The sequence below is a fragment of the Oryx dammah genome, unplaced genomic scaffold, assembly GCF_014754425.2.
Source record: "Oryx dammah isolate SB20612 unplaced genomic scaffold, SCBI_Odam_1.1 HiC_scaffold_18, whole genome shotgun sequence".
Classification (NCBI taxonomy): domain Eukaryota; kingdom Metazoa; phylum Chordata; class Mammalia; order Artiodactyla; family Bovidae; genus Oryx; species Oryx dammah.
In genome coordinates, this window is record NW_024070202.1 from 60,492,223 (window position 1) to 60,518,409 (window position 26,187).

The 26,187-nt window shown below is 40.1% G+C and overlaps 1 protein-coding gene across 3 annotated transcripts in view; it reads left to right on the forward strand.

Moving 5' to 3' along the window:
- ELMO1 (engulfment and cell motility 1) overlaps positions 1-26,187 on the forward strand; it is a 568,433-nt gene that overhangs the window by 262,027 nt on the left and 280,219 nt on the right. For all 3 annotated transcript variants that reach the window (XM_040260178.1, XM_040260181.1, XM_040260177.1), the window contains one exon: positions 24,100-24,204. In XM_040260178.1, the coding sequence (XP_040116112.1) occupies positions 24,100-24,204 (105 nt within the window). The remainder of the gene's footprint in view (positions 1-24,099; positions 24,205-26,187) is intronic.

Consider the following 26,187-nt stretch of genomic DNA (forward strand, 5'->3'; position numbering starts at 1 on the left):
ATTGAATAGGATAAATACAGAGTTCAAAAGGTATATATGTGAGCGTGCTCACCTGTGTCTGACTCTGTGCAGCCCTATGGACTGTAACCCGCCAGGCTGCTCTGTCCATGGAATTTCCCATGCAAGAATACTGGGATGGGTTGCCATTTTTCCTCCAGGGGATCTTCCCATCCCAGGGATTGAACTGCATCATCCGATGCGGCAGATAGATTCATCACCACTTGAGCCACCTAGGAAGCCCTTAAAAGGCACAGAAGATGGAAAAAAAAATGGTGAAATGATTCCTCCTACCTCTTTCCTCCAACCTTCCTCTTCCCTTCCCTGGAGACAAATACTGTTGTCACTGTTCTTATCTTTATCTTTTGGTATGTATATGAATGTGTTTAGGAATTCATGGAGTTTGACCATCTCTTTATGCTAGTTGTGTTTTCTTGGTTCCCATCAGTTTAAAATGTATTTGAAGAGAAAGTAAGGCTTAGTGACAGTAATAAATTAATGGATTATATTTAGCTAATCACATAAATTTACCTAGAATTCTCCTGGATAAACCTTCTTACTACTGTATTACATTTATATCTCCATATTTCATTGTCAGAGATGTCATTTATTGGGAGATAAACACTTTATGTACAACTTAGAATGAAAATAACCTAACCAGTGAATTATTAACCAATACTTCAGTTCAGTTCAGTTCAGTTCAGTCACTCAGTCGTGTCTGCCTCTTTGTGACCCCATGAATCGCAGCACACCAGGCCTCCCTGTCCATCACCAACTCCTGGAGTTCGCTCAGATTCATTTCCATCGAGTCCGTGATGCCATCCAGCCATCTCATCCTCTGTCGTCCCCTTCTCCTCCTGCCCCCAATCTCTCCCAGCATCAAAGTCTTTTCCAATGAGTCAACTCTTCGCATGAGGTGCCCAGAGTACTGGAGTTTCAGCTTTAGCATCATTCCTTCCAAAGAAATCCCAGGGTTGATCTCCTTCAGAATGGACTGGTTGGATCTCCTTGCAGTCCAAGGGACCCTCAAGAGTCTTCTCCAACACCACAGTTCAAATGCATCAATTCTTCAGCACTCAGCCTTCTTCACAGTCCAACTCTCACATCCATACCTGACCACTGGAAAAACCATAGCCTTGACTAGACGGACCTTAGTCGGCAAAGTCATGTCTCTGCTTTTGAATATGCTATCTAGGTTGGTCATATCTTCCAAGAAGTAAGCGTCTTTTAATTTCATGGCTGCAGTCACCATCTGCAGTGATTTTGGAGCCCCCAAAAATAAAGTCTGACACTGTTTCCACTGTTTCCCCATCTATTTGCCATGAAGTGATGGGACTGGATGCCATGATCTTTGTTTTCTGAATGTTGAGCTTTAAGCCAACTTTTTCGCTCTCCTCTTTCACTTTCATCAAGAGGCTTTTTAGTTCCTCTTCACTTTCTGCCATAAGGGTGGTATCATCTGATATCTGAGTTTATTGATATTTGTCCCGGCAATCTTGATTCCAGCTTGTACTTCTTCCAGCCCAGTGTTTCTCATGATGTACTCTGCATATAAGTTAAGTAAGCAAGGTGACAATATACAGCCTTGACGTACTCCTTTTCCTATTTGGAACCAGTCTGTTGTTCCATGTCCAGTTCTAACTTTTGCTTCCTGACCTGCATACAATACTTACTATTATCTGTTTATTTAATCCTATTATTTGGGTCTTCCCTGGTGGCTTAGATGGTAAAGAATCCACCTGCACTGAAGGAGACCCAGGTTCAATCCCTGGATCAGGAAGAGCTCCTGGAGAAGGGAATGTCTACCCACTCCAGTATTTTGCCTGGAGAATTACATGGACAGAGGAGCCCAGCAGGCTATAGTCCTTGGGGTTGAAAAGAGACACAACTGAGCAACTAACACTTTCACACTTCATTCCCAATTATTTAAGTATTTTCTAAAATATTATGTTTATTTAAAGAACTCAGTTCGACTTACTGATACATAGATGGGCTTCCCTGATAGCTCAGTTGGTAAAGAATCTGCCTGAAGTGCAGGAGATCCCAGTTTGATTCTTGGGTTGGGCAGATCTGCTGGAGAAGGGATAGGCTACCCACTCCAGTGTTCTTGGGCTTCCTTAGTAGCTCAGCTGGTAAAGAATCCATCTGCAATGCTGGAGACCTGGGTTTAATCCCTGGGTATATAGATGCTTATTATTTAACACTCTTGAAAGCACATAAAAGGAAGTAGCAGGAAAATAGATGTTTCATTCCTGAAATTTCTATCCATGGACCCACCTCTTCTGAATCATTTCCACCTCAATTCTTTATTATCTATCTATATTTTCCAAACAATTTGCCCCATGTGCTGTCAAGAACCATTTGGTGATACAGTTTACAAAGAATCTGAAAACAAAAGTCAATGGTGCTGAGCTCTTAAACTATCCTCCTTCTTTCAGTTTTGTAGAGTTGGCACACTCTTGGCTCCCACCAGGCGGGAAATGTGTGAAGCATACTCGGTTGCCTCTGCTTCTACCCCTTTCCACAACCGCTGGGGCTTGGGGTTAAAAAAGAAAACCTCCAATATTGTCTCAAGGTTTTTATTGCAGATCCTGATACCCATTCTTCTATGTGATGCTGAGTTTTTAATATTCACACATGCTCATGCAGAGAAAATTACTTTGTGACTGATGTTTGGTAGAGAGAAGTCAAAGATCCCATTGATTATGAAATTCTACCCAGATTTAGAACTATTAAAATATGAAAAACAAGTATATCTTAGAATTGATGAAGATGATAACCTTAATTCTGAGTCTTATTAATTAAAAATGGAATTTCTGGAAGTTTTATACTTTCAGATGAGAATTATTTCTAGATTGTAGACTTTTGCAAGGCTCATAAATCAAAGCCATAAGTCAAAAGCACTAAGCTTTGAGATTTTGACATGTCTTAGATTCATAAGTGTGAACCTTCCCTTTCTTATGCTCACAAATATTGACAGCACATTTCTTTTTCAGAACATCTGAAGTGAGTTTGATATTTAAGTGACAGGTTAAAAACTCTTCTTTTCTCCCTTAATGAGTCAGCTATTTGTTTTACACTAAGAAATTTAGAGATCAGATTTAAGAATAATCTTCTAATAGAAAAAGGGAAAAACAATGAGAGAAAATTCTAATTTGTGACCCAACTTGGTTTAAGTCGCAGCTATTTTTTCCCTTTATTTGAAATGTGTAGTATTATAGTCAATACGTTACTAAGAAAAAAATTCAGAATTTGGAAAGGAGGCAAAGAGTAGAGTGGCATATCCTTTCAATGTGGTATTGGAGCATTAAAAAAAAAAAAAAAAAGCCTGGACAAAGATGATTCCATTCTCCAGGAGAGCATTCCTGTGTTTAACTGGGTTGTTTACTGTTACTGGAGCCTAGTCAGTGGGAAATGGTACACTACTGCGTAGCTTTTAGCTGGTAGAGCTGCCTAGCAGGAAATCTTACCCCAAATATTATAATGCTCTGTAGGACATTAACTAGCTTTATAAGTAAGCTAGCAGTCTTTTACTAATATTCTTTTTGCAGATGCTACAAACACCACGCTCTTCAAATGCACTATGAACCAGCTTTGTCATCCTACTGGTTTCTTCATTACTGAGTTGAGTAAATCTTGACCCATGTTTATTCTGTATTTTTACAGAAGTCCTGTTATTAAAGTTTTGAACCTTTGTCAAGATTTTAATCTCTCATGTGAAACAGAGTTATTACCAGTCACTATGAAATATATTTGTAGCTTGACAAGTGTGTGGTAGTAGTTCATAGTAACCCGAAAGCATGATAATGCATATTTACCAGGTTCAAAAGTAGACTGCTGAGGATGTATGTGAGCAAGACTTTTACCCAGTGATGTCAGCGTGATTATCAAATGATTCTATTTGTGTGAATGGAAAAGCTTCAGGAGCTGGAGTTGGGCTTGTGTAGGGAATTGTTCTAGCCAGAGCTGGAACTGTCCACAGAATCCTGAGAGCCTTTTCAGAACAGCCCTGGGGGTTCAGGGGTGCCCTACAGAGGTAGATTTTGTGTTTACTCCTTTGGCAGCAGGAGTGGGGTTTTCTAAGCCCTCGACCATGTATGCAGTTGTTCCCTGGAGTTATCACCCTCGTCCTTTAGGGATCATCAGACATTAAATATATTTAGTTCGGTTTACCCTCCCATAGCTTGATTATTCTCACATTATCCTTCTCCTGCCATCAGTCCTATTTTCTCCCTCTTCTTCTTTCTTCTCTCTGCCTCTCTATCCATTAAGGAATGCTCCCTGACTTGGAATGGTATGGCAGATGACATCATGTTTAACTGAGATATATATTTATTTGATTACTTCAGGGCTTTTTCTAATGTCTTAGAAGCACAGTAAATGCCAAGCAATGAGACACACACAAATCAGTGGAGGGAAATTTCATATGTATTTGAACTTTGCATTGATCACCTTAACTGTGTACCTAAGTCATTTTCCTAAGAAGAGAATTAATGTATTTCAGATTTATGGTGGCTTAGGGACACTTATTTTGAAGTGACAGAATACTCAACATACAATGCTGCATTATCTTATGTAACTCAGCACCTGGAATTCAGGTAAAATGTTGATGAATGTATAAATGAGTGGAAAATGAAAATGCTATTGAATCTTTTCTGCCAGAAGTCTCTATAAATAGAACAAATTACTATGCAGGTGGGAGACTGAAATTTTGCACACTTGAATGCAAGGAGATGGGGAAGGTACAATATCCCCCCAGGATCTTTGGGGAACTTTTGATTCTTTAATTCTTTTCTGATTCTGTTGGCAGAATCCTGGGGTGGGGAGACGATTCAACAGTGCTGGGAAGAAGGCCCCTTTAGCACAGTATTGGTGAGATCTTTGAGTAAGTGTGGGCTGAGCATAGTCTGGGAATCAGTTCTGTGGGGCCAGTGAGAAGGCTGAATTAATGGAAGCTGAAGCTTAAGAATACAAGGACCGTTGATGTCTTGAAGGGAACCAGAACTAGAAAAAGGACCAGAATTTCTGAATAAGGGATCTTTTGGTGGAAGGTGAGAGGGGACACTGATGCAATTCTAGATGGGAAGTGAATAACCCACAGCAACCATTTCCCTGGGGCTTACCTGTTGATCTGTTCAAAACATTTTCTGTATGTTGTCTCATTTGATCTTCACTAAGCAAATGAATGAGAATACCTACACAGAGTTATAGGTGAAGAAGTGGGTTTTTGTTATTGTTACTCAGTCACTAAGTTGTGTCCAAATCTGCAACCCCGTGGACTGTAGCATGCCAGGTTTCCCTCATTTCAGTTCAGTCCAGTTGCTCAGTCATGTCCGACTCTTTGCGACCCCATGAACCATAGCACACCAGGCCTCCCTGTCCATCACCAACTCCTGGAGTTTACCCAAACCCACGTCCATTGAGTCAGTGATGCCATCCAACCATCCATCCTCTGTCGTCCCCTTCTCCTCCTGCCCCCAGTCCCTCCCAGCATCAAGGTCTTTTCAAATGAGTCCGCTCTTTGCATCAGGTGGCCAAAGTATTGGAGTTTGAGCTTCAACATCAGTTCTTTCAATGAACACCCAGGACTGATCTTTAGGATGGACTGGTTGGATCTTCTTGCAGTCCAAGGGACTCAAGAGTCTTCTCCAACATCACAGTTCAAAAGCATCAGTTCTTCAGTGCTCAGCTTTCTTCACAGTCCAACGCTCACATTCATACATGACCACTGGAAAAACCATAGCCTTGACTAGATGGACTTTGTTGGCAAAGTAATGTCTCTGCTTTTTAATATGCTGTCTAGGTTGGTCATAACTTTCCTTCCAAGGAGTAAGTGTCTTTTAATTTCATGGCTGCAATCACCATCTGCAGTGATGTTGGAGCCCAGAATAATAAACTTAGCCACTGTTTCCACTGTTTCTCCATCTATTTGCCATGAAGTGATGGGACTGGATGCCATGATCTTAGTTTTCTGAATGTTGAGCTTTAAGCCAACTTTTTCACTCTCCTCTTTCACTTTCATCAACAGGCTTTTTAGTTCCTCTTCACTTTCTGCCATAAGGGTGGTATCATCTGCATATCTGCAGTTATTGATATTTCTCCCGGCAATCTTGATTCCAGCTTGTGCTTCTTCCAGCCCAGCATTTCTCATGATGTACTCTGCATAGAAGTTAAATAAGCAGGGTGACAATATACAGCCTTGATGCACTCCTTTTCCTATTTGGAACCAGTCTGTTGTTCCATGTCGAGTTCTAACTTGCTTTCTGATCCTTCAGTATATCCCAGAGTTTGCTCAGATTCATGTCCCTTGAGTCAGTGAGGCAATTTCTTTTCTAAGAGCATCAGCTGATTTTGAATATTGCACTGGAACCCACATTGGTGTCTCTCCAAGTCTGTGCTACTTACCATACCCCTTGCTGCCCTTTACAGGTGCTTGTTTTGCCCTTTGTGGTTAGCCAGGCCCTTTACTGAGGAAGTACTTGTCAGAACTGAAGAGACTTTCCTGCCTGTTCAAGGCCATTTAGGGTGAATTATTTGGAGAGTAAGCCCCTGAACACGGTGGGCACAGGGCCCAGGTGAATGTTCTCCCAGCACTGCACTGTAGTCGTAGAGGTGGGCTTTTATGGGGTCTTTTTGGGGGGCCAGCTGTGCTCCCTTTGAACTGTTCCTTGATTTTTCCCATCTCATCCCCTGCATATGGTGCCACTGAGGGAGGTACCACCTACACCAACTTTACTGATGAAGAGTGAGCACTTTGTGAACAAATAGACTCTTTCTACCTCCTCTGCCTTTTGTCTGATATGTAAGAACTTGGCAAAGCTTCTTCCCTTCAGGGTGCTGAAGAGAAAATTGATCCTTTACTAGAAAAATTGGAGACTAGGAGAGGAAATTATGCTCTTTTTTAGAAAAGGGAGGAATTTATATACATATGTTCAGAATTGTTTTACAGACTGCCCATGTATGCACTCACTCTGTTGAAGAAAGATCTATTTGTGGAGGATTGAAATTTTCCTATTAATATTCCTTATCTAAGAGAAACAGAGGTATCAACTGAATTTCACTAAAGGTAATAGGAAAACTGATCTCCAAGGGTCTTCTTTTATATTTGGTTTCCTCTTTTGTTGTTAAAAATGCATTTCATCTCTCTTTCACATGCCAGGATACAGCAGAGGAAAAAGATAGCATAATCAGTATGAAAGTAATAGCAAATGTTAGTGCCCATTTGCAGTTCTGGTCACAACTATCTTTCATCTTACATTTTATTATGCCTTCATATTTAAGGTGCAGAGTCCTAAAATTACTAAACCTTCTTCAGTTGCTGTAGTCAAATAACATTAATAAAATATAGCCTTTCTAAATTTACATTGTAATGATGAACTATTTTACTCAAAGAAAAATAACTGAAGATAAAACATATTTGTCTTCCCTGGTGGCTCAGTGGTAAAAAATCTTCCTGCAAATGCAGAACTGAATTCGATCCCTGGGTGGGGAAGATCCCTTGGAGGAAAAAATGATAACCCACTCCAGTATTCTTGTCTGGAAAATCTCATGGACAGAGGAGCCTGATGGGCTACAGTCCATGGGATCGCAAGTGTTAGACACGACTGAGCGACAAAGCTGCCACCACCACCAAAGATGTTCATGTGTGTACTTACAATTCAGATTTAATAGATAGGAACATTCAACTGCGGAGAAGGCAATGGCACCCACTCCAGTATTCTTGCCTGGAAAATCCCATGGACGGAGGAGCCTGGTAGGCTGCAGTCCATGGGGTCGTGAAGAGTCGGACACGACTGAGTGACTTCACTTTCACTTTTCACTTTCATGCATTGGAGAAGGAAATGGCAACCCACTCCAATGTTCTTGCCTGGAGAATCTCAGGGATGGCAGAGCCTAGTGGGCTTCCGTCTATGGGGTCGCACAGAGTCGGACACAACTGAAGTAGCTTAGCAGTAGCAGCAGCAACATTCAACTGTATTTGGAGAGGAGGCATGATTAAGAAAACAGGACATTACAGATTAAGGCCATGTCCCCCTCTCTCCCCACCTGTCCTTATCCTTCTGCTGTCTTATCATGATGCATATCACTTCCCTGCATGTTTTTGTACTTTAAAAAAATGGTTGTAGAAATTTTGAGTCTAATTTTCTTTACATATATATCTTGTGATAACATTATCAGTTTAAAGTCATAATGTGTATGTTTGAAGTTATTTTTTTCTGAGGTCAAATTACAAAAAAGACCCAGTTGTTAGAGGAGGCTGAATTTAGTTAAAATAACCACCAAAAAATAAATCAGACTTTAAGAAGTTAGTTTCAGTTTCTCTTGTCCTTCACCCCTGCCCTCAGCCTCTGAGTAACCCGACAGATCCTTGCATGCTGGGGGTCCTTTAGGACCAAGTTCCTAGAGCATGTGATGTTTGCAAGATAACCAGGAGGTGTTTTCTTTTTTAACGTGGTAGTTTTTATTAATAATTCCATTCAATCTGTTTGCTAAGGTTAGGGGCAACATGGCATTCACATGCTATTTATCTAACATTTTCAATAATTCTTATCCTCTTTCAGGATTTATTGCTCTCTCGTTGGTAGTGGTCTCAAATTCTTGTTTTTCAGATCCTTATTCTCAGGACTGAGACAGTCACAGTCATTGTATTTGCAGATGGTTAGATTTAATGTGAGCAAAACCAAATCAAACAGAGGTCACTTGCTTTTCTGTTGGCTCCTATGAGTTACAGCCAGGAGGGGAGATATTTCTGCCATGGTTTTGCTGATTTCTTAGAGGCAGGAGGTGTGTCATAAGATGCATTTTTAGAAGTTTGTTTTTAAAAAATCTATTTTATTACTGATTTTCAAACTAAAACTGTGGCACTCCTTCAGATCTTTCTATCCTCAGCTCCAGCTATTCTCTTTGGAATTGTTTCCATTACATTCTTTAGGAAGCCATCTTCTTTCAAGAATTTTCAAGATAACTGGGGTGGATGCCTCTATTTAGCTTGACTATTTTTAGATTGAACCATGTGAAATTGCATTACTGCAGGTCACAAATGGTCAGATATTGGCAGTTTCACAGTTTCCCTACATATTTGGGGAACCCTGAACATTTACAGCTCTGAAGACTTTAGAGCTGAAGGGTCCCATCAAGATAATATTGTCCAACTGCCAGCAGTTACAGGTGACCACCCCTGGGCTGGCCCAGGATTGCCCAGTCAGTAGTGAAGTGCCTCACTCAGGCTGAAGCTGTGATTGTAGTTTCCTGACAAAGTGAAGTGAGGTGTGAACAGTCAGGCTCCAGGAGATGCTGGCTTAAAAGTATTGGGTTAAAGAAGGGGAGTCCTTTAAGCCCAGAGGGCTGTACCTTTTGTAGGGCTGGCAAATTGAGCAAATGTCGTACAGTGGTCCAAGCCAAGGGGCCTCAGGACCTGAGATTGCCTGACTCAGATAAGGGACCTCTTCCTGGCCTTCTTCTGAGGGAAATGTCTGAATTCTCACACTTTCTGAAATGCTATATTCAGGAGGCAAGCTGGTCTGCACAGGACTCACTTGACCAGGTGGAGATGAGCCTTTCTGCCCAGGTGTGTAACCTTGGACATAGCTGGGCATGACCTGCAGGGGGCCTTCAGCAAAGGCTTGGGCGGAATCCAGGGTGACTCCAAACCATTTCTCATCTTTTCCTGCAGCATGGTCTCTGTTTCTTTTTAGAAAACAGTGGGCACCCCTCTACTCAGATATAAGTAAGAAGCAATGCATCTTCAATACAGAAAATTTGAAAAATATGGACAGATAGGGAAAAAAGTCTTCCATCTCCCTACCACTCCAAAAAAATTACCATTAATACTTTGGTAAGTTTCCTTCCAGTTTTTACAAACTCACAATTACATGCTAAGTATATATCTTGATATTGCCTGCATGTGTATGTCTGTTATATATATATATACATATATATATGTAATAAGAATACATAGAGAGTACTCTGCATAAAATACACAATGTCAAGGAATATATACTACTATTGAAATTATACACAGAGTACAACATATATTTTATATTCCTAACTAAGTACTCTATGAAGATAATTTTTTAAATTTATTTATTTTAATTGAAAGCTAATTGCTTTACAATATTGTAGTGTTTTTTGCCAAACATCAACATGAATCAGCCATGGGAGCATATGTGTTCCCCATCCATAACCTCCCTCCCACCTCCCTTTCCATCCCATCCCCCGGGGGTCATCCCAGTACACCTGCCCTGAGCACCCTGTCTCATGCATCGAACCTGGACCGGCGATCCACTTCACATATGATAATATACATGTTTCAATGCTACCCTCTCAAATCATCCCACCCTTGCCTTCTCCCACAGAGTTCAAAAGACTGTTGTTTACATCTATCTGTCATTGCTGTCTCACATATAGGGTCATCATTACCATCTTTCTAAATTCCATATATATGTGTTAGTATACTGTATTGGTGTTTTTCTTTCTGACTTTTTTCACTCTGTATAATAGGCTCCAGTTTCGTCCACCTCATTAGAACTGATTCAAATGCATTCTTTTTAATGGCTGAGTAACATTCCATTGTATATATGTACCACAGCTTTCTTATCCATTTGTCTGCCAATGGGCATCTAGGTTGCTTCCATGTCCTGGCTATTGTAAACAGTGCTGCGATGAACATTGGGGTACATATGTCTGTTTTAATTCTGGTTTCCTAGGTGTGTATACCCAGCAGTGGGATTGCTAGGTCATATGGCAGTTCTATTTCCAGTTTTTTAAGGAATCTCCACACTGTTCTCCATAGTGGCTGTATTAGTCTACATTCCCACCAACAGTGTAAGAGGGTTCCTTTTTATCTGCACACTCTCCAGCATTTATCGTTTGTAGACTTTTTGATAGCAGCCATTCTGACTGGTGTGAGATGGTACCTCATTGTGGTTTTGACTTGCATTTCTCTGATAATGAGTGATGTTGAGCATCTTTTCATGTGTTTGTTAGCCATCTGGATATCTTCCTTGGAGAAATTCTGTTTAATTCTTTGGCCCATTTTTTGATTGGGTTGTTTATTTTTTGAAATTGAGCTGCAGGAGCTGCTTGTATATTTTTGAGATTAATTCTTTGTCAGTTGCTTCATTTGCTATTATTTTCTCCCATTCTGAAGGTTGTCTTTTCACCTTGCTTATAGTTTTCTTCGTTGTGCAAAAGCTTTTAATTTTAATTAGGTCCCATTTGTTTATTTTTGCTTTTATTTCCATTACTCTGGGAGGTGGGCCATAGAGGATCCTACTGTGAGTTTTGTCAGAGAGTGTTTTGCCTATGTTTTCCTCTAGGAGTTTTATAGTTTCTGGTCTTATGTTTAGATCTTTAATCCATTTTGAATTTATTTTTGTGTATGGTATGAGAAAGTGTTCTAGTTTCTTTCGTTTACAAATGGTTGACCAGTTTTCCCAGCATCACTTGTTAAAGAGATTGTCTTTTCTCCATTGTATATTCTTGCCTCCTTTGTCAAAGATAAGGTGTCCATAGGTGTGTGGATTTGTCTCTAGGCTTTCTATTTTGTTCCATTGATCTATATTTCTGTCTTTGTGCCAGTACCATACTGTCCTGATGACTGTGGCTTTGTAGTATAGTCTGAAGTCAGGCAGGTTGATTCCTCTAGTTCCATTCTTCTTTCTCAAGATTGCTTTGGCTATTTGAAGTTTTTTGTATTTCCATATATTTGTTCTAGGTCTCTGAAAAATACCCTTGGTAGCTTGATAGGGATTGCATTGAATCTATAGATTGCTTTGGGTACTATACTCATGTTTACTATACTGATTCTTCCAATCCATGAACATGGTATAGTTCTCCATCTCTTTGTGTCATCTTTGATTCCTTTCATCAGTGTTTTATAGTTTTCTATATATAGGTCTTTTGTTTCTTTAGGTAGATTTATTCCTTAGTATTTTATTCTTTTCATTGCAATGGTGAATGGGATTGTTTCCTTAATTTCTGTTTCTGTTTTCTCTTTGTTAGTGTATAGGAATGCAAGGGATTTCTCTGTGTTAATTTTATATCCTGCAACTTTACTATATTCATTGATTAGCTCTAGTAATTTTCTGGTGGAGTCTTTAGGGTTTTCTATGTAGAGGATCATGTCATCTGCAAACAGTGAGAGTTTTACTTCTTCTTTTCCAATTTGGATTCCTTTTGTTTCTTTTCCTTCTCTGATTGCTGTGGCCAAAACTTCTAAAACTATGTTGAATAGTAGTGGTGAGAGTGGGCACCCTTGTCTTGTTCCTGACTTTAGGGGAAATGCTTTCAATTTTTCACCATTGAGGATAATGTTTGCTATGGGTTTATCATGCTGCTGCTGCTGCTAAGTCGCTTCAGTCGTGTCCGACTGTGCGACCCCATAGATGGCAGCCCACTAGGCTCCCCCATCCCTGAGATTCTCCAGGCAAGAACACTGGAGTGGGTTGCCATTTCCTTCTCCAATGCATGAAAGTGAAAAGTGAAAGGCAAGTCGCTCAGTCGTGTCCAACGCTCAGTGACCCCATGGACTGCAGCCTTCCAGACTCCTCCATCCATGGGATTTTCCAGGCAAGAGTACTGGAGTGGGGTGCCATTGCCTTCTCTGGGGTTTATCATATATGGCTTTTATTATGTTGAGGTATGTTCCTTCTATTCCTGCTTTCTGTTTTTGTTTTTTTTTTTTCATAACTGGATGTTGAATTTTGTCAAAGGTTTTCTCTGCGTCTATTGAGATAATCTTATGGTTTGTATCTTTCAATTTGTTAATGTGGCATATCACATTTATTGATCTGCAGGTATTAAAGAATCCTTGCATCCCTGGGATAAAGCCCACTTGGTCATGATGTATGATCTTTTTAATATGTTGTTGGATTCTGTTTGCTAGAATTTTGTTAAGGATTTTTGCATCTATGTTCATCAGTGTTATTGGCCTGTAGTTTTCCTTTTTGTGTGTGGCATCTTTGTCTGGTTTTGGTATTAGGGTGATGGTGGCCTCATTGAATGAGTTGGAAGTTTACCTTCCTCTCCATTTTTCTGGAAGAGTTTAAGTAGGATAGGTGTTAGCTCTTCTTTAAATTTTTGGTAGAATTCAGCTGTGAAGCCATCTCGTCCTGGGTTTTTGTTTACTGGAAGTTCTGATTACTATTTCAGTTTCCATGCTTGTGATGAGTCTGTTAAGAGTTTCTATTTCTTCCTGGTTCAGTTTTGGAAAAGTTATACTTTTCTAAGAACTTGTCCATTTCTTACAAGTTGTCCATTTTATTGGCATATAGTTGCTGATAGTAGTCTCTTATGATCCTTTGTATTTCTATGTTGTCTGTTGTGATTTCTCCATTTTCATTTCTAATTTTGTTGATTTGATTCTTCTCCCTTTTTTTCTTGATGAGTCTGGCTAATGGTTTGTCTCCTTTATTTATGAAGATAATTTTTCAAGGCTGTGTAATGTTCTATCAGGCTTCCCTACTACTCAGAGGTAAAGAATCTGCCTGCAATGCAGGAAACCCAGGTTCGATCTCTGGGTGGGGAAGATCCCCTGGAGGAGGACATGGCATCCCACTCCAGTATTTTTGCCTGGAGAATCCCATAGGCAGAGGAGCCCGGAGAGCTATGGTCCAGTGGGTCTCAAAGAGTCGGACATGACTGTAGTGACTGAGCATGCACACGTACTATATTCTATAAAGTGATTCCCACCCCACTCCACCCCACTGCACCCCCACTGTGTAGTTAGCTAGTTCTCCTTTTAGAATAGCCATTAAGAAATGGGCTCTGGACTTCTGGGATCAAGTCTAAGCATAATGTTTGTATGAATGTAGGCAAGACACTTAACTTGTCTACTCCTCAATTTCTTCATCTTTAAAACAACCATAAGAATTCTACTGGTGTGGAAAAGAGAAAACAGTCTCCAAATTTAAAAGCCAGGACTTTGTCATTTCAGCTGTGCTGAAACGGGGAAGGAGGAGAATGCTTATGAGACACAATCCAGATCCTTGACTCATCAAAATTGTAGGCAGTCTTACATAAAGTTATATAAAGCATAAAAGTCTTATATAAAAGTGTGTCAAATGTCTCTTCCCAGGTTTGCCTTTGGTTGGCAAGGAGAAAGGATCTGAAGACACTAAGGTGGGACTTTGCATCACAAATTAAGGCTACTAAAAACATTCCTTTCAACTTAACATTTTCAAGACACAGGATTTATCCAGTTAAAATTTAGTTATCTTTAAAATCAGTACCATATTTTCCAGGGGAGCAAAACATTAAACATTTACATAGGGCTTGTGTTATCCAGGTACTAAACATTTACCAAACATTAGCATTTCTTTGATAGTTGAGATGTTTAACTTTGATTAAAGAGTCGTTAATTTTCGTAACTTACAGCACTGCTATGAAAACAAAACACTTAGAAAGAGGGTGGGCAAACTTTTCTTGTAAAAGAAGGGTCAGCAAGTAAAAATTTTAGGGCTTGTTGGCCAAATGCTCAAGCAGGTACAGATAATATGTAAATAAATGTGCATAGCTGTGTTCTGACAAAGCTTTCTTTATGAACATTGAAATTTTAATTTCATATAATTTTCATGTATCAGAGGTAATTATTTTCCTTTTGAATAAAAACAAGATTTAAAAATATAAGAAGGGACACACACTTTTAAACTCACAACTCTACAGAATTGAGTGGTGGACCCAATCTGGCCCCTGGGCAGAAGTAACCCCTGGCTTAGAATAGTCCTCAGCCTTCATTAAGTGCTGTGTGTGTGTTAGCTGTGACACTTCCATGATTAGAGCTGTCATCACCATCATCACTAGCACCATGCAGTGCTAGGTCCTGGAGGTGGCGGGGATTGTAGTACACAAGCCCCTGCATCCCTTTGACCTCCTGAGAATCCATCTGTAGCAGCAGCATCTTGACCAACTCCTGCCTCCATCACAGAAAAGAGGTTTTGTCTCCCATGTCAGCGGTGGTGCCGTATCAGAGGCTGCCTGGAGAGCTGTGCTAGGCTCAGAGGGAACGGGTTCCCTGCATGACTAGCAGGGCCAGCCCTGGAGTGAGGGTAGCACACGTTCTGTGTCCTTTGATGGGCCTTTTAGCCTGTGCTTTTCCTGAGGATGGGTGAAAGAGGGAGACAGAAAAACCCCCTATGCATAACTGATGCTAGTTCACCTCCTGTTTTAAAACTACAAAAGGTTGGCAAAAAGGGAGTTCTAAAAGGAGCAGTGAAAAAGCTGTGGGAGTTCAGGGAAGAAAGAGTAGGGTGTTGCTAGCAAGAGCCATGGTGCTTGGGTCATTGAGAATCCTGCATGCATTTAGATCAGTAGAAAAATCACAGATATCTTTATAAACCTTGACAGCATTATTTCATTATTCATGAAGACTTTTTTTAAAAACTGTAACCAGCTTCATTTTAAAGGAGATTTATTCCCAAGGCATTTTTAATTGAGTTTTCATGGTAATTCTTTGTATTGACTGTTAAATCAACATAGCAAATAAACAATATTAGAATTTATTCTTTTATTCAATAAGTCTCAACTCTGCTTCTTCAAGATAATGAAGTAAGAGTGAGCCCAGTTTTTCATAAATTGTATGCATAGCACTGCATAGCCTTTTCTGACCTTTTAAGAGTAATTTTTAAAAGGACAATTTTCTAAAAAACTTTATTTTATATTGGAGTATAACCAATTAACAATGTTGTGATAGTTTCAGATGGACAGCAAAGGGACTCAGCCATACATATACATGTTTTTTGACTAAGGAAATTTGCCTTAAATCCAGAATTTTCTGTGTGGGAGCTTCCACAGTATGCATGTGTGAAGTTACTTATGCTTGTGGTGTGTGTGTGTGTGTCTGTGTGTGTGTGTGTGCGCACGCACGCACAGAGTGTGTGTGTGCACACACAGAGTGTGTGTGTATGTCCTCATGTGCATATTTCAAAGCTGTATTGTTAAGGCTTTTAATAATTCACTTCTGAAACAGAAGTTTCTTGAAGCCAAGTACTATTTTGTTTTAATCTTTGGATGAAATTGATCATGTTTGGCTTCCATGGTGCCTTGCACAGTAGTAGAAATCCAAAATTATTTGATAAGAAAAGGAATGAGTCAGGGCTGCCAAGTATCTATTGTCCTTTGCTCCAATTCTCTACCCTTTAGTTCTCTGGAAACCATTCCGGCTGCACATCCATTCCTTGCTTCAGTATTTCTGAAAAGGCTGTTTTCTGCCAATTGTGCTTCCTATAGCTGCCCTTACAATGATATCAATCCTTGAGATGCCTGAGGACAGTAGAGATCAAACCCACAATTCCCATCCTACTACAAACCACCACCATCACACCACATATACTTTTCCCCCCTGGGCTAAATATCTAAAGTTTTTTTTTTCCCCCAACTTTTCTGACACACCTTTCTGTCCAGATATTTCTGCTTCTTCCTGGCTGCCCCTTTGTATAATTTCTTATGTTTCAGGAGCTGGTTCACAGTGGGGGCCCCCCGGAACTCTGTGTTGTGTACAGGTATGGCCTCAGCTGGGCCTGGATGGTGGAACTCTGCTCTGTTCTTCTGGTTATGCTCCTGTTAATAAAACCCAGCCTGTCAGAGCCCCCTGCCTGCCACTTGAAATTGATTCATTTTGGACTTATATTGCCAACTCTAACTCGTATTTCTTAATATAGAATAGGTCATGGACTCTCCTAGGTTGCAGAACAGACCCAGGGAGGGGGTTCCTAGTGACAGTGGAAAGTAGTGGATGGTCTCACAGCTCAACTGAATTAGAGGTATTCCCTAAAAGATTAGTTGTGGACCTGTGGAAGGAAGATAAATGGAGCCAAGTTGAAGGTCAGGAAAACCAAAGAGTAACAGGTGGGTGAATGATATTAGAAAGACAAGCCAAGGTGTAGGGGTGTTCCAGAGGCCAGGCAAATAGAAGAGAATGTACAGCTCAGAGGGAGGTCCAGCATGGAAGCCAGATAGTCTGTTGACCTGAACCCTTAGCATCTTTCTATTTCTTTCATGTAGATCCTTTGTGCTTTACCTAAAAGAATCAAATTTTAATGATGTGGAGCTGGAATCTAATGAATTATTTGTGAGCCAGATTTCCCTTTTTCTGTAGTAGATTTGTTCTTGAATTTTTAAAACAGTCTTTTTATGGGATGTTACATTTCTCTGATTCAACTTCTACTTGCTAATGGGACCCATCTTCCTATTCTCCAAAGACCTTTTGAACCTAAATAGGAAAAAAAAAAAAAAAAGCTACAGGGTTGAAGTTTTGACTTTGCCACTTCTAACCAGGATCTTGCACGAGTCACTCTCATCTGTAGGCAGAGAAGAATAACATTTACCTCCTTAATAACTTGCCTCATTGGGTAGTTGGGAAGATTAAATTAAATCACCCTTTGGAGTACCTGGCACAATGCCCACCTGTACCCAGTCACAGCTATTTTTCTGCTCTTCAATATATTCACCATCTTGCCCACTCTGAGGTCAGATTTAATAAGCTGCCTTCTCTGTATTCATCCAAACTATTCATTTTTATTGAATTTAATGGAAAGAGACCAAGAACAGAATCCAAAGATTTCTAAGGGCTATATCTAGGACTTTGGAACAGTGATCTGTGTTGGGGGTCAAATAGTCAGATACTGTTAGGGACTTCCTCATATAACTGTGTGAAGCAGCCAGGTGAGAGAGTGCTGAGCCTATATCAATTTGAAGAGTGCATGTCCTCCCTAAAGTGGATATCACAATAAAGTGTCTGCCAAACCAAACACTTTGATACAGGGAATCAAGGTTCCAACTCCATCAGCTGGTGAGTATAGGTCCCTAGAACTCTCTTGCATTGGGTTACTGTGGCTTTAGAGCAGAGGTTCTCAAAGTATGGTCCAGAGACCATCAGTAACCCCTGGAAACATGTATGAATGCAGATTCTCAGGCCTCAACCAGAAACTCTGGGGGTGGTGCCCAGCAATCTAACTGAACAGATGCTCTATTAGATTCTGATCATGCTCAAATTTGAGACCCAATGATTTGGGAAAGTGTTCTCGATCTTGGCTGGACATTGGAGCTTCAAAAATCCAGTTGCTTGGTTTCCACTTCACAGATTTTGGGTAGAGCCTGGACATCAGAATTTTTCAAAGCTCCAAAGGAGATTTTCAGGGGCATCCAACGTGGATAAGTGCTGTTGTAGGAACCTGTTGAAATGCCCACATACCCTTTCTCCTGGGTTGGAAAGGGAGGAGTAGAAGGCATGCACAGTTTGGCACACCTCCCACGTGATCTTCTGCAACCATCAAAACCTGCTTCCCCTTGGAGAACATGACCTTAATTTACCAGCCTCAAGAAATAGCCTTGATGGGGCTTTTCCTAAACTGAATGAATATTCACTCAATGTGATTTGTTTTAAAGGTTGTTTTTAATGCTATATTTGTTCAGCAAATGTAGGCACTCGTATAGCACAAATATTAACTCCTAAATCCTCATAGGCTTTCTCTGTGATATGCCATCTGGCAGGCATTATTGTAATCATCTCTTTATTATCCACACTAATGAAGGACTAGCATGGCATTGGTAATTGAAAAACACAGATCATTTAAAAATCATTCAGGCTCGTGCCAGCACTGCTTCCCCAACCAGGAAGCATTCAGGAGTGAAAAATATTGACTGATTACAGGTTCCTACCTTCCCTGTGGAGGTACTAATATATATTATTTTAGTCAGAAATGTGAGAAATAGAAGTGAGAGGCTTCTAATTTATAATTCCTTTTTCTGAAAAAGGAAATTTCTGTTTTCTCAATAAGAGGCCAAAGCACAAAGCAGATAAACAGCAAGTATATTTATAATGCATCACACCCTGGAACCAGTCAGTTTAAAACATGATACTCAGGGGATCATGGGACTCAGGGATACTCAGAGAAACTGCATGGGACTCAGGGGATGAGTGGATATGGATTCCAGCTCTTACTTTGATATTACTTGTGTTCTTTGAAATGAGTCATTGCAGTCATCAGTAGGTCTCAAATTGTGGTCCCAACTGACAGCATCTGTGTCATGTGGGAACTTGTTAGAGAAGCAGATTCCTGGACCTCACTCCAGCCCTCCTGAATCAGAGGGTCCAGCAACTGGTGCTTCAGCAGAGGCTTCAGGATATTTGGTTTGGATTTCTGCTTAAGTTGGAGCACCACTGTTCACTAGGTGCTTAGTTTTCTTAACTACAAAATCAGATGACCAACCTAGCTTATATTTGAAGTCCACAACTCTCCAGTGACCCCCAGTGATTTGGGCCTGGAACATATTTAAAGATTCTGTCTTAGACCTTGGATGTGTGATTGAAACAATTCAACTTAAAAAACTAGCATGAGGATAATAGAAGAGAAGCAGATCTCTAGGAACACTAAGCACAAACCGTACATAGGGTGCTCGCTATAAAATAAATCGTGCTGTCTTCAGTTGGTTGGTACCATTTTCCCAAAGTGAAAATTCTTGGTGCCTTGGAAACGCAAGTGGCTGCTCCCCCTTTCTCCAGGGGCTTAGAGCTGTCTGATGTGATTCAAGGAGTAGCACTTCTACAGGCTCTAACAAATGGCATTTCAGGAGGATGTACAGAGGTATACAGGCTTTGCAGTAAAACAAGGGAAATTTTCAAGTCATTTATCAAAGCACTTGCAGCTTCCATTTCAAGACAGGTGAAAAAAAAATAACATGGAACAAGAAAAGAAAATAAATCTGTATCCAGAGCATCTCATAAATAAGGAAGGAATAGGGGAACTGTTGGCCTTTCTGGGTTCTCAGATTATTTTCGTCACAGTATAGAGAGTTCTCAAATGTTCTGGCAAGTAATTCTTATACTTTTTCCATTATCAGAACCTATGCTTGTAAAATAATTTCACTGGCTGTTAAAACCAAAAGAGAAAGAGGAAACAATCATTTCAAGGAGAGAGAAGCTGGAAAAATAATAACCAGAGTTAAAAAGACAGAGACAGAAAAAGAGTATCGTTCACTCATAAGGCAAGTTATTTTTTAATCTAAAATGCAATGACGCTTCATAATTTAGAGCAAGTCATAGAAAATCAAAGGCAGTTTTCTAATTGACTTTGGTTTAATAAGAGCCTATTTGTTGGAGACAGTAAGACCTGGTTTATTGAACATGAGAGAGACTCTGGTCTGTTATGTCTGGGTGGGGTGGAGAAATTAGAGCTTTTATTGAAAAGGATGGATCACAGGCCCACTTTGCCTGAACAACGCATTGACTGGGGAAAACTATGACTGAGAACCTGCATTGGACATCTCTGTAAAATTTCCAAAGGTATCTGGTTGAACAGCAACGTTAACACTGAAATCCTGATTTAAAGCCTGTGACCTTAGTTCAGATTCTGGTTCAGCCACATCCTGGCTCTAAAACTCAGCAAGCTACCCAGATGCTCAGTGCCTCAGTTTTCTACTGTCAATGGAGGAAAATAATAAGACCCCCTCTGTAGGAATTTTATGAGGATTAAGAGTTAGCATCTTTAAGGTGCTTTATATAACACCTAGCAGATAGCAGGCATTATTTTATTGGGACTATTTCCTAAATAGCCACATGAATCTTTAAAAGAGCTATAAAAATATAATTTTTCTTTACTGTAAGACCTTTGAAAGCAACAGTGCCCTATTTGATACCCCCATTGTGTGCCTAAGGAAGTGTGTAATTGACTGAAAGAGGTTTCTAGAGGGTCCTGGGAGCACTGTTCAAACAAGGCCCTCTCCTTGGTCAGCTTCACTAACACATAGCTTTGGAGGGTTGTTCAAACTAGATTCAGAGAAACTAATTTCTTTTTCAGATGATTGTCTTTTCATATACTTATTTTTGGAATAGATTGATAGACCAACACTAGAAATAAGTCTGAAGTAAATGTCATGTTTTCTCTTTTATTTGGCACACTCTCCTTTGTTGGCTCGACCATGCTGTGTAGCAGCTAATATTGATTAGCCTACTTTTTTCTCAAGCTTTTCTCAGGCTATATAAAGTATAAATGGCTGGCAGTACCAAAATAAATGCATTCAACATGTAAAGGAAAAAAGTAGAAACAAAAGCATGTGGAAACTTGTTGTCCAAGCAAGACATTGCCTGCACTTCCAAGTTCAAGTTGCAAGTTCCTGGGCAAGATTCTTCTCTCATCTGAGCTGCAGTTTCCTCATCAATAAAATTCATGCAGCCACTATGGAAAACAGTATGGTGCCTCCTCAAAAAACTAAAAATAGAACTACCATATAACCCAGCAATTCCATTCCTGGGTATATATCCAAAGAAAACTGAAACGCTAATTCAAAAAAATACATGTATCCCAGTGTTCATAGCAGCATAGCCAAGATATGAAAACAACCAAAGTGTCCATCCACAAACAAATGGGTAAAGAAGGTAACATAGGTGTAGATATATGTGTGTATACACACACACACATATACATACATACAATGGATTTCTACTCAGCCATAAAAAAAATAAAAGTTCACCATTTTTAACAACATGGATGGGCCCGGAGGATATGACATTAGTCAGATGGAGAAAGACAAATACTGTATGCTATCACTTATGTGTGTAATCTGAAACATAAGACAAATGAATGACTAGAACAAGACAGAAAAAGACTCACAGATATAGAGAACAAACTGGTGGTTACTAGTGGGGAGAGTGAAGCAGGGAGGGGCAGAATTGGAGTATGGGATCAAAAGATACAAACTACTATGGATAAAATAAAATATACAAGGACATATTGTATAGCCCAGGGAATATAGCCAATATTTTCTAATAACTTTAAATGTTGAAATCAATATAATGTAAATCAACTATACTTCAATAAAATGTACATGTAAGGAAAAATATGAGATGAATTTTGGAGTTTAAACAAAAATAAAACAGCATTGTATTATTAAAAATTAATAAAATGAGAATAACAATAGTGCCCACCACCTATTTATTAGATGAGAGAACCCTAGTGAAACCCAAACTAGTGCTAGCCCTGAAGAGTACTCAGCAGATAGTAACATTTGTATGTTATTTGTGTTCATGAAAATTGAATACATTCAAGTCAAAATAAAAATGTACACATAATGAGGGCAGTTCTACTATTCTCTTCTAAAGAACTGAAAATATTACAAAATTTTCACTGCAAGTTACTTTTTAGACTATATCTTTGATCATTTATTTTCAGCATTTTGCTTCACTCACCCCCTCACTTTTGAATACAGGTCTCACTCTTGTACACCAGTGAGTATCAGATTAAGGCTGAATCTCACTGCATTTGACATGCTTAGTGATTTTCATTTTTGTTACAATTTTATTTATTTTATGAAATATATCTTTCTTATCCTAACTAGTAGTACTTTGGTATTTAAAAAATTTTTCAACATCTTAACAAATAAATCAGGTTAAAGTGCTAAAATAAAATATTGAAGTCACTGCTGCTGCTGCTGCCTCTTCAGTCGTATCTGACTCTGTGCGACCTCATAGACAGCAGCCCACCAGGCTCCCCCGTCCCTGGGATTCTCCAGGCAAGAACACTGAAGTGGGTTGCCATTTCCTTCTCCAATGTATGAAAGTGAAAAGTGAAAGTGAAGTCGCTCAGTCATGTCCGACTCTTCGAGACCCCATGGACTGCAGCTTACCAGGCTCCTCCGCCCATGGGATTTTCCAGGCAAGAGTACTGGAGTGGGGTGCCATTGCCTTCTCCTTGAAGTCACTACATTGGCCCAAATTGCTTTACAGATAGGGACAGAGGTTTCTGGAAATTGTGGAACTGTGGCCAGTAGGCAGCCACTGTCCTATAATTTTTGATGTTATTAGCTCATAAAGCAATGTCAAATCAGCATGCAAAAGACAATTTCTGTGTATTCTTGAAGGAGGTAGAAAAGTGTGGGTTGTTTGAGCAAGTGAACAGAAAATTCTTCGTGTATGTAAATTAGAAAAAAATACCATTGACCAAAATTTCTCTGGCATATCAGAGAGTCAGACTGTTTTTAAAAAGTATTCAGGAACAAAATAAAAATATATTCTTTCATACAAATTACCTAGATTATGAGGAAAGAGTAGTTTCTTGAATATCTCTTCAGCATTTCTTTTCCATCTCTTTAGCAGAAAAATGACTTCCCTCAGATCACTTGCGTGTGGGCTAAGTTGCTTTAGTCGTGTCTGACTTTGTGGGACCCTATGGACCATAGCCTCCCAGGCTCCTCTCTCCATGGAATTTTCCAGGCAAGAATATTGGAGTGGGTTGCCATGCCCTCCTCCAGGGGATCTTTCCAGCCCAGGGATGGAACCCTCAATGCTTACATCTCCTGCATTGGTGGGCGGGTCCCCTACCACTAGTGCCACCTGGGAAGCCCCCCAAATCATAAGCCATTTAGATCTGAATTTTCAAGACAGATGTTGGTGATTGTTTTCGACAGTTGGCTGTGGAAAGTGGTTTACTGCCCTGACTAGGAGTCTCTGGTGGTGTTTACTGAGTAATCTTGAGCATATGGACAATTTGTTGGGCATATTTATAACTATTGTGGGTTTTTTTGTGTGTGGTTCTTGACACTGTGTGGGTGACAAGGCCAGAGCACTCCCTGAAAGCAGGCAGATGTTAGGACCCTGTGAACCTCTGAATTTTAAAGTCATGTGTCTGCAGAGACCTGTAAGTCTGGACAGTTCACAAACACCATGGACTGGTGTGACCATACTGTACCCTCACTCATGAGGATGAGGAAGTTAAGGTACAGAAAGGTAAATGGCAGACATACAGCTTTATCCCAGGTCTTTCTTCCCAAATACTATTGGTTGCAGTAGAGCACAACCACCAGAAATAACTGTTTTTGCATTATTTTCTTTTCCTGCAGTGTCACATGTCTAAGAATAATCCCATACTTTGATTTTCAGCTGAGTCTCCCAACCCTGTGTCTAGAAGCTGGTTTTAACACACTTGTAGAAAGAAGCCCCCATCGCCACCCCAACAGGCTCACATGGAGACAACAGATGTCCTACCTGATTATTTGGAGCTTGTCTTGTGGTGCTTTGTGGTCTTGTGGAGGGAAACCAGACCTCTAGTGGTTGTTGATGAAATCTACTGACAAGAACTAACCTGATCAAACCTTTTGTTTTAATCACAGAATCATGTCAACCCCGCCATGGACTTTACCCAGACTCCTCCTGGGATGTTAGCTCTGGACAACATGCTGTACTTCGCCAAGCACCATCAGGATGCCTATATCCGGGTAAGCATGTGGCTTCTTTCAACTGTTGTAGGTTTTCTGCTGAATTTGAATTTCCAACTTGTACATATGGAGGGATTACCCTTTAGCTAAGTGGCCCCAGAGTTTTGCTTCTGTTATGTAGTAAAGTAAAAAATGAAAATGAAATGAACATCAAAGTAGGGATTTTTAACTTTTAGTTTTTTTTCACATGATTACATTTTAAACATATACTAGATATTGGAAAAATATTTTATATAATTCAGTTATTTGATTATGGCAAAATCTCTTATCCTTAAATAACAAAGAGAAACGGAAATCTCTTAAGACTTCTCTGACTTCTTGAGAAGAGTCTCAGGATTCTGTCTAGTACTGCTCTGTTCAATCTAATGCTGGAGATACAATAAGATAAACAGAGAAGTGTGGGAGAGATGGGGAGGGAGGAGAAATGCCTTCTTGCATTTCATAACAGATGAGTGAAACAGCAGCTACCAGAGTAGATTCCTTTGTGGGTGGGGCTGAAGGAAAGCAGAAGGTGCCCAGCTCTGCCTTGGCAGGAAAGACAGAATGTGAATGAACTGGAGCATGGAGACAGTGACAGAGAAGGTCTGCCCATCAAGGCTGCTCCACTGGAGGCTCTGGATTTGTGTTGACCTCTGTCCTCAGTCTCTAGAGAGAGGACCACAGTTGGGTGAGGAATATAGATGCATGATTGAGATGGAGGAGGATATGAATAAATGGGCAAGGGCATTGGTGAATGGTTAAAGTGATGACTAGATATAAGCTTAGAAAACAGTCAATGAATGAAAATCCTAACGCATGAAGGCTAAAGCTGAAATCGGAGTAGGATATGAGCCTGTATGGGGCTTCCCAGGTGGCGCTAGTGGTAAAAGAACCTGCCTGCCAATGCAGGAGACTTTAAGAGATGTAGGTTCGATCCCTGGGTTGGGAAGATCCCCTGGAGAAGGGCATGGCAACCACTCCAGTATTCTTGCCTGGAAAATCCCATGAACAGAAAAGCCTGGCAGACTATAGTCCATAGGGTGGCAGAGAGTCGAACACAACTGAAGTGACTTAGCACGTGAGCATTTACTTCTCTGTTGGATCCCTCTTAGCACTGGCTTTCCGGAGACCAGGGTTCAAGACCTTTCACTGTTGTTACCTGGTGATATAAATGTGGGCCATTCCTTTTGAATGCGCCACAGTTTCTCCTCTAAACTAGGGAGTTTTATTCCCCCAGGGAGCATTTGGAAATGTGTGGGCATGCTTTTTTTTTCTTTTGGTAGTCACTATGCCCATTGGGGTTCTACTGGCCACAACCCTCTAAAACATGGAACAGTCTGCAGCATGAAAAATTATCCTACCCAGTAGTGACCCCCTTTAAAAAAAAAGTCATGCCAGATCTGAGTTCTCTGTATGCACTATCAGTTCAGTTCAGTTTAGTTCAGTCACTCAGTCGTGTCTGACTCTTTATGACCCCATGGACTGCAGCACGCCAGGTCTCCCTGTCCGTCACCAACTCCTGCAGTTTACTCAAACACATGTCCATTGAGTCAGTGACGCCATCCAACCATCTCATCCTCTGTCATCCCCTTCTCCTCTGGCCTCCAATCCTTCCCAGCAGCATCAGGGTCTTTTCAAATATTTTAACTTTATCTGTTTTTCTGTATATGCAATTTGACAAGCTTTGACTTATATTGAAGCATTATTTATAATTTAATTATATGAAGGATTTTATGCATTTCTCTGAAAGTTTTATGCATTTCTCAGGTACTCAGTCAGAAATATAATTTTCCATAAGAAAATAGTTTTTTCAAAAAGTTTAATTTGTTTTATATGTGCATACATTTATTGCACAGATTTTTTTCTAGGAATGTAATTGCTCCCACTGTAAGTAAATTAATATTTTTTAGATACCATGTAGTATAGCCTTAGAGAGTTGAGTGTGAAAAGAAGAAGCCTATTAGAAATTGAATTTAGCATTAACTGATTAATGTTTGTGGATGA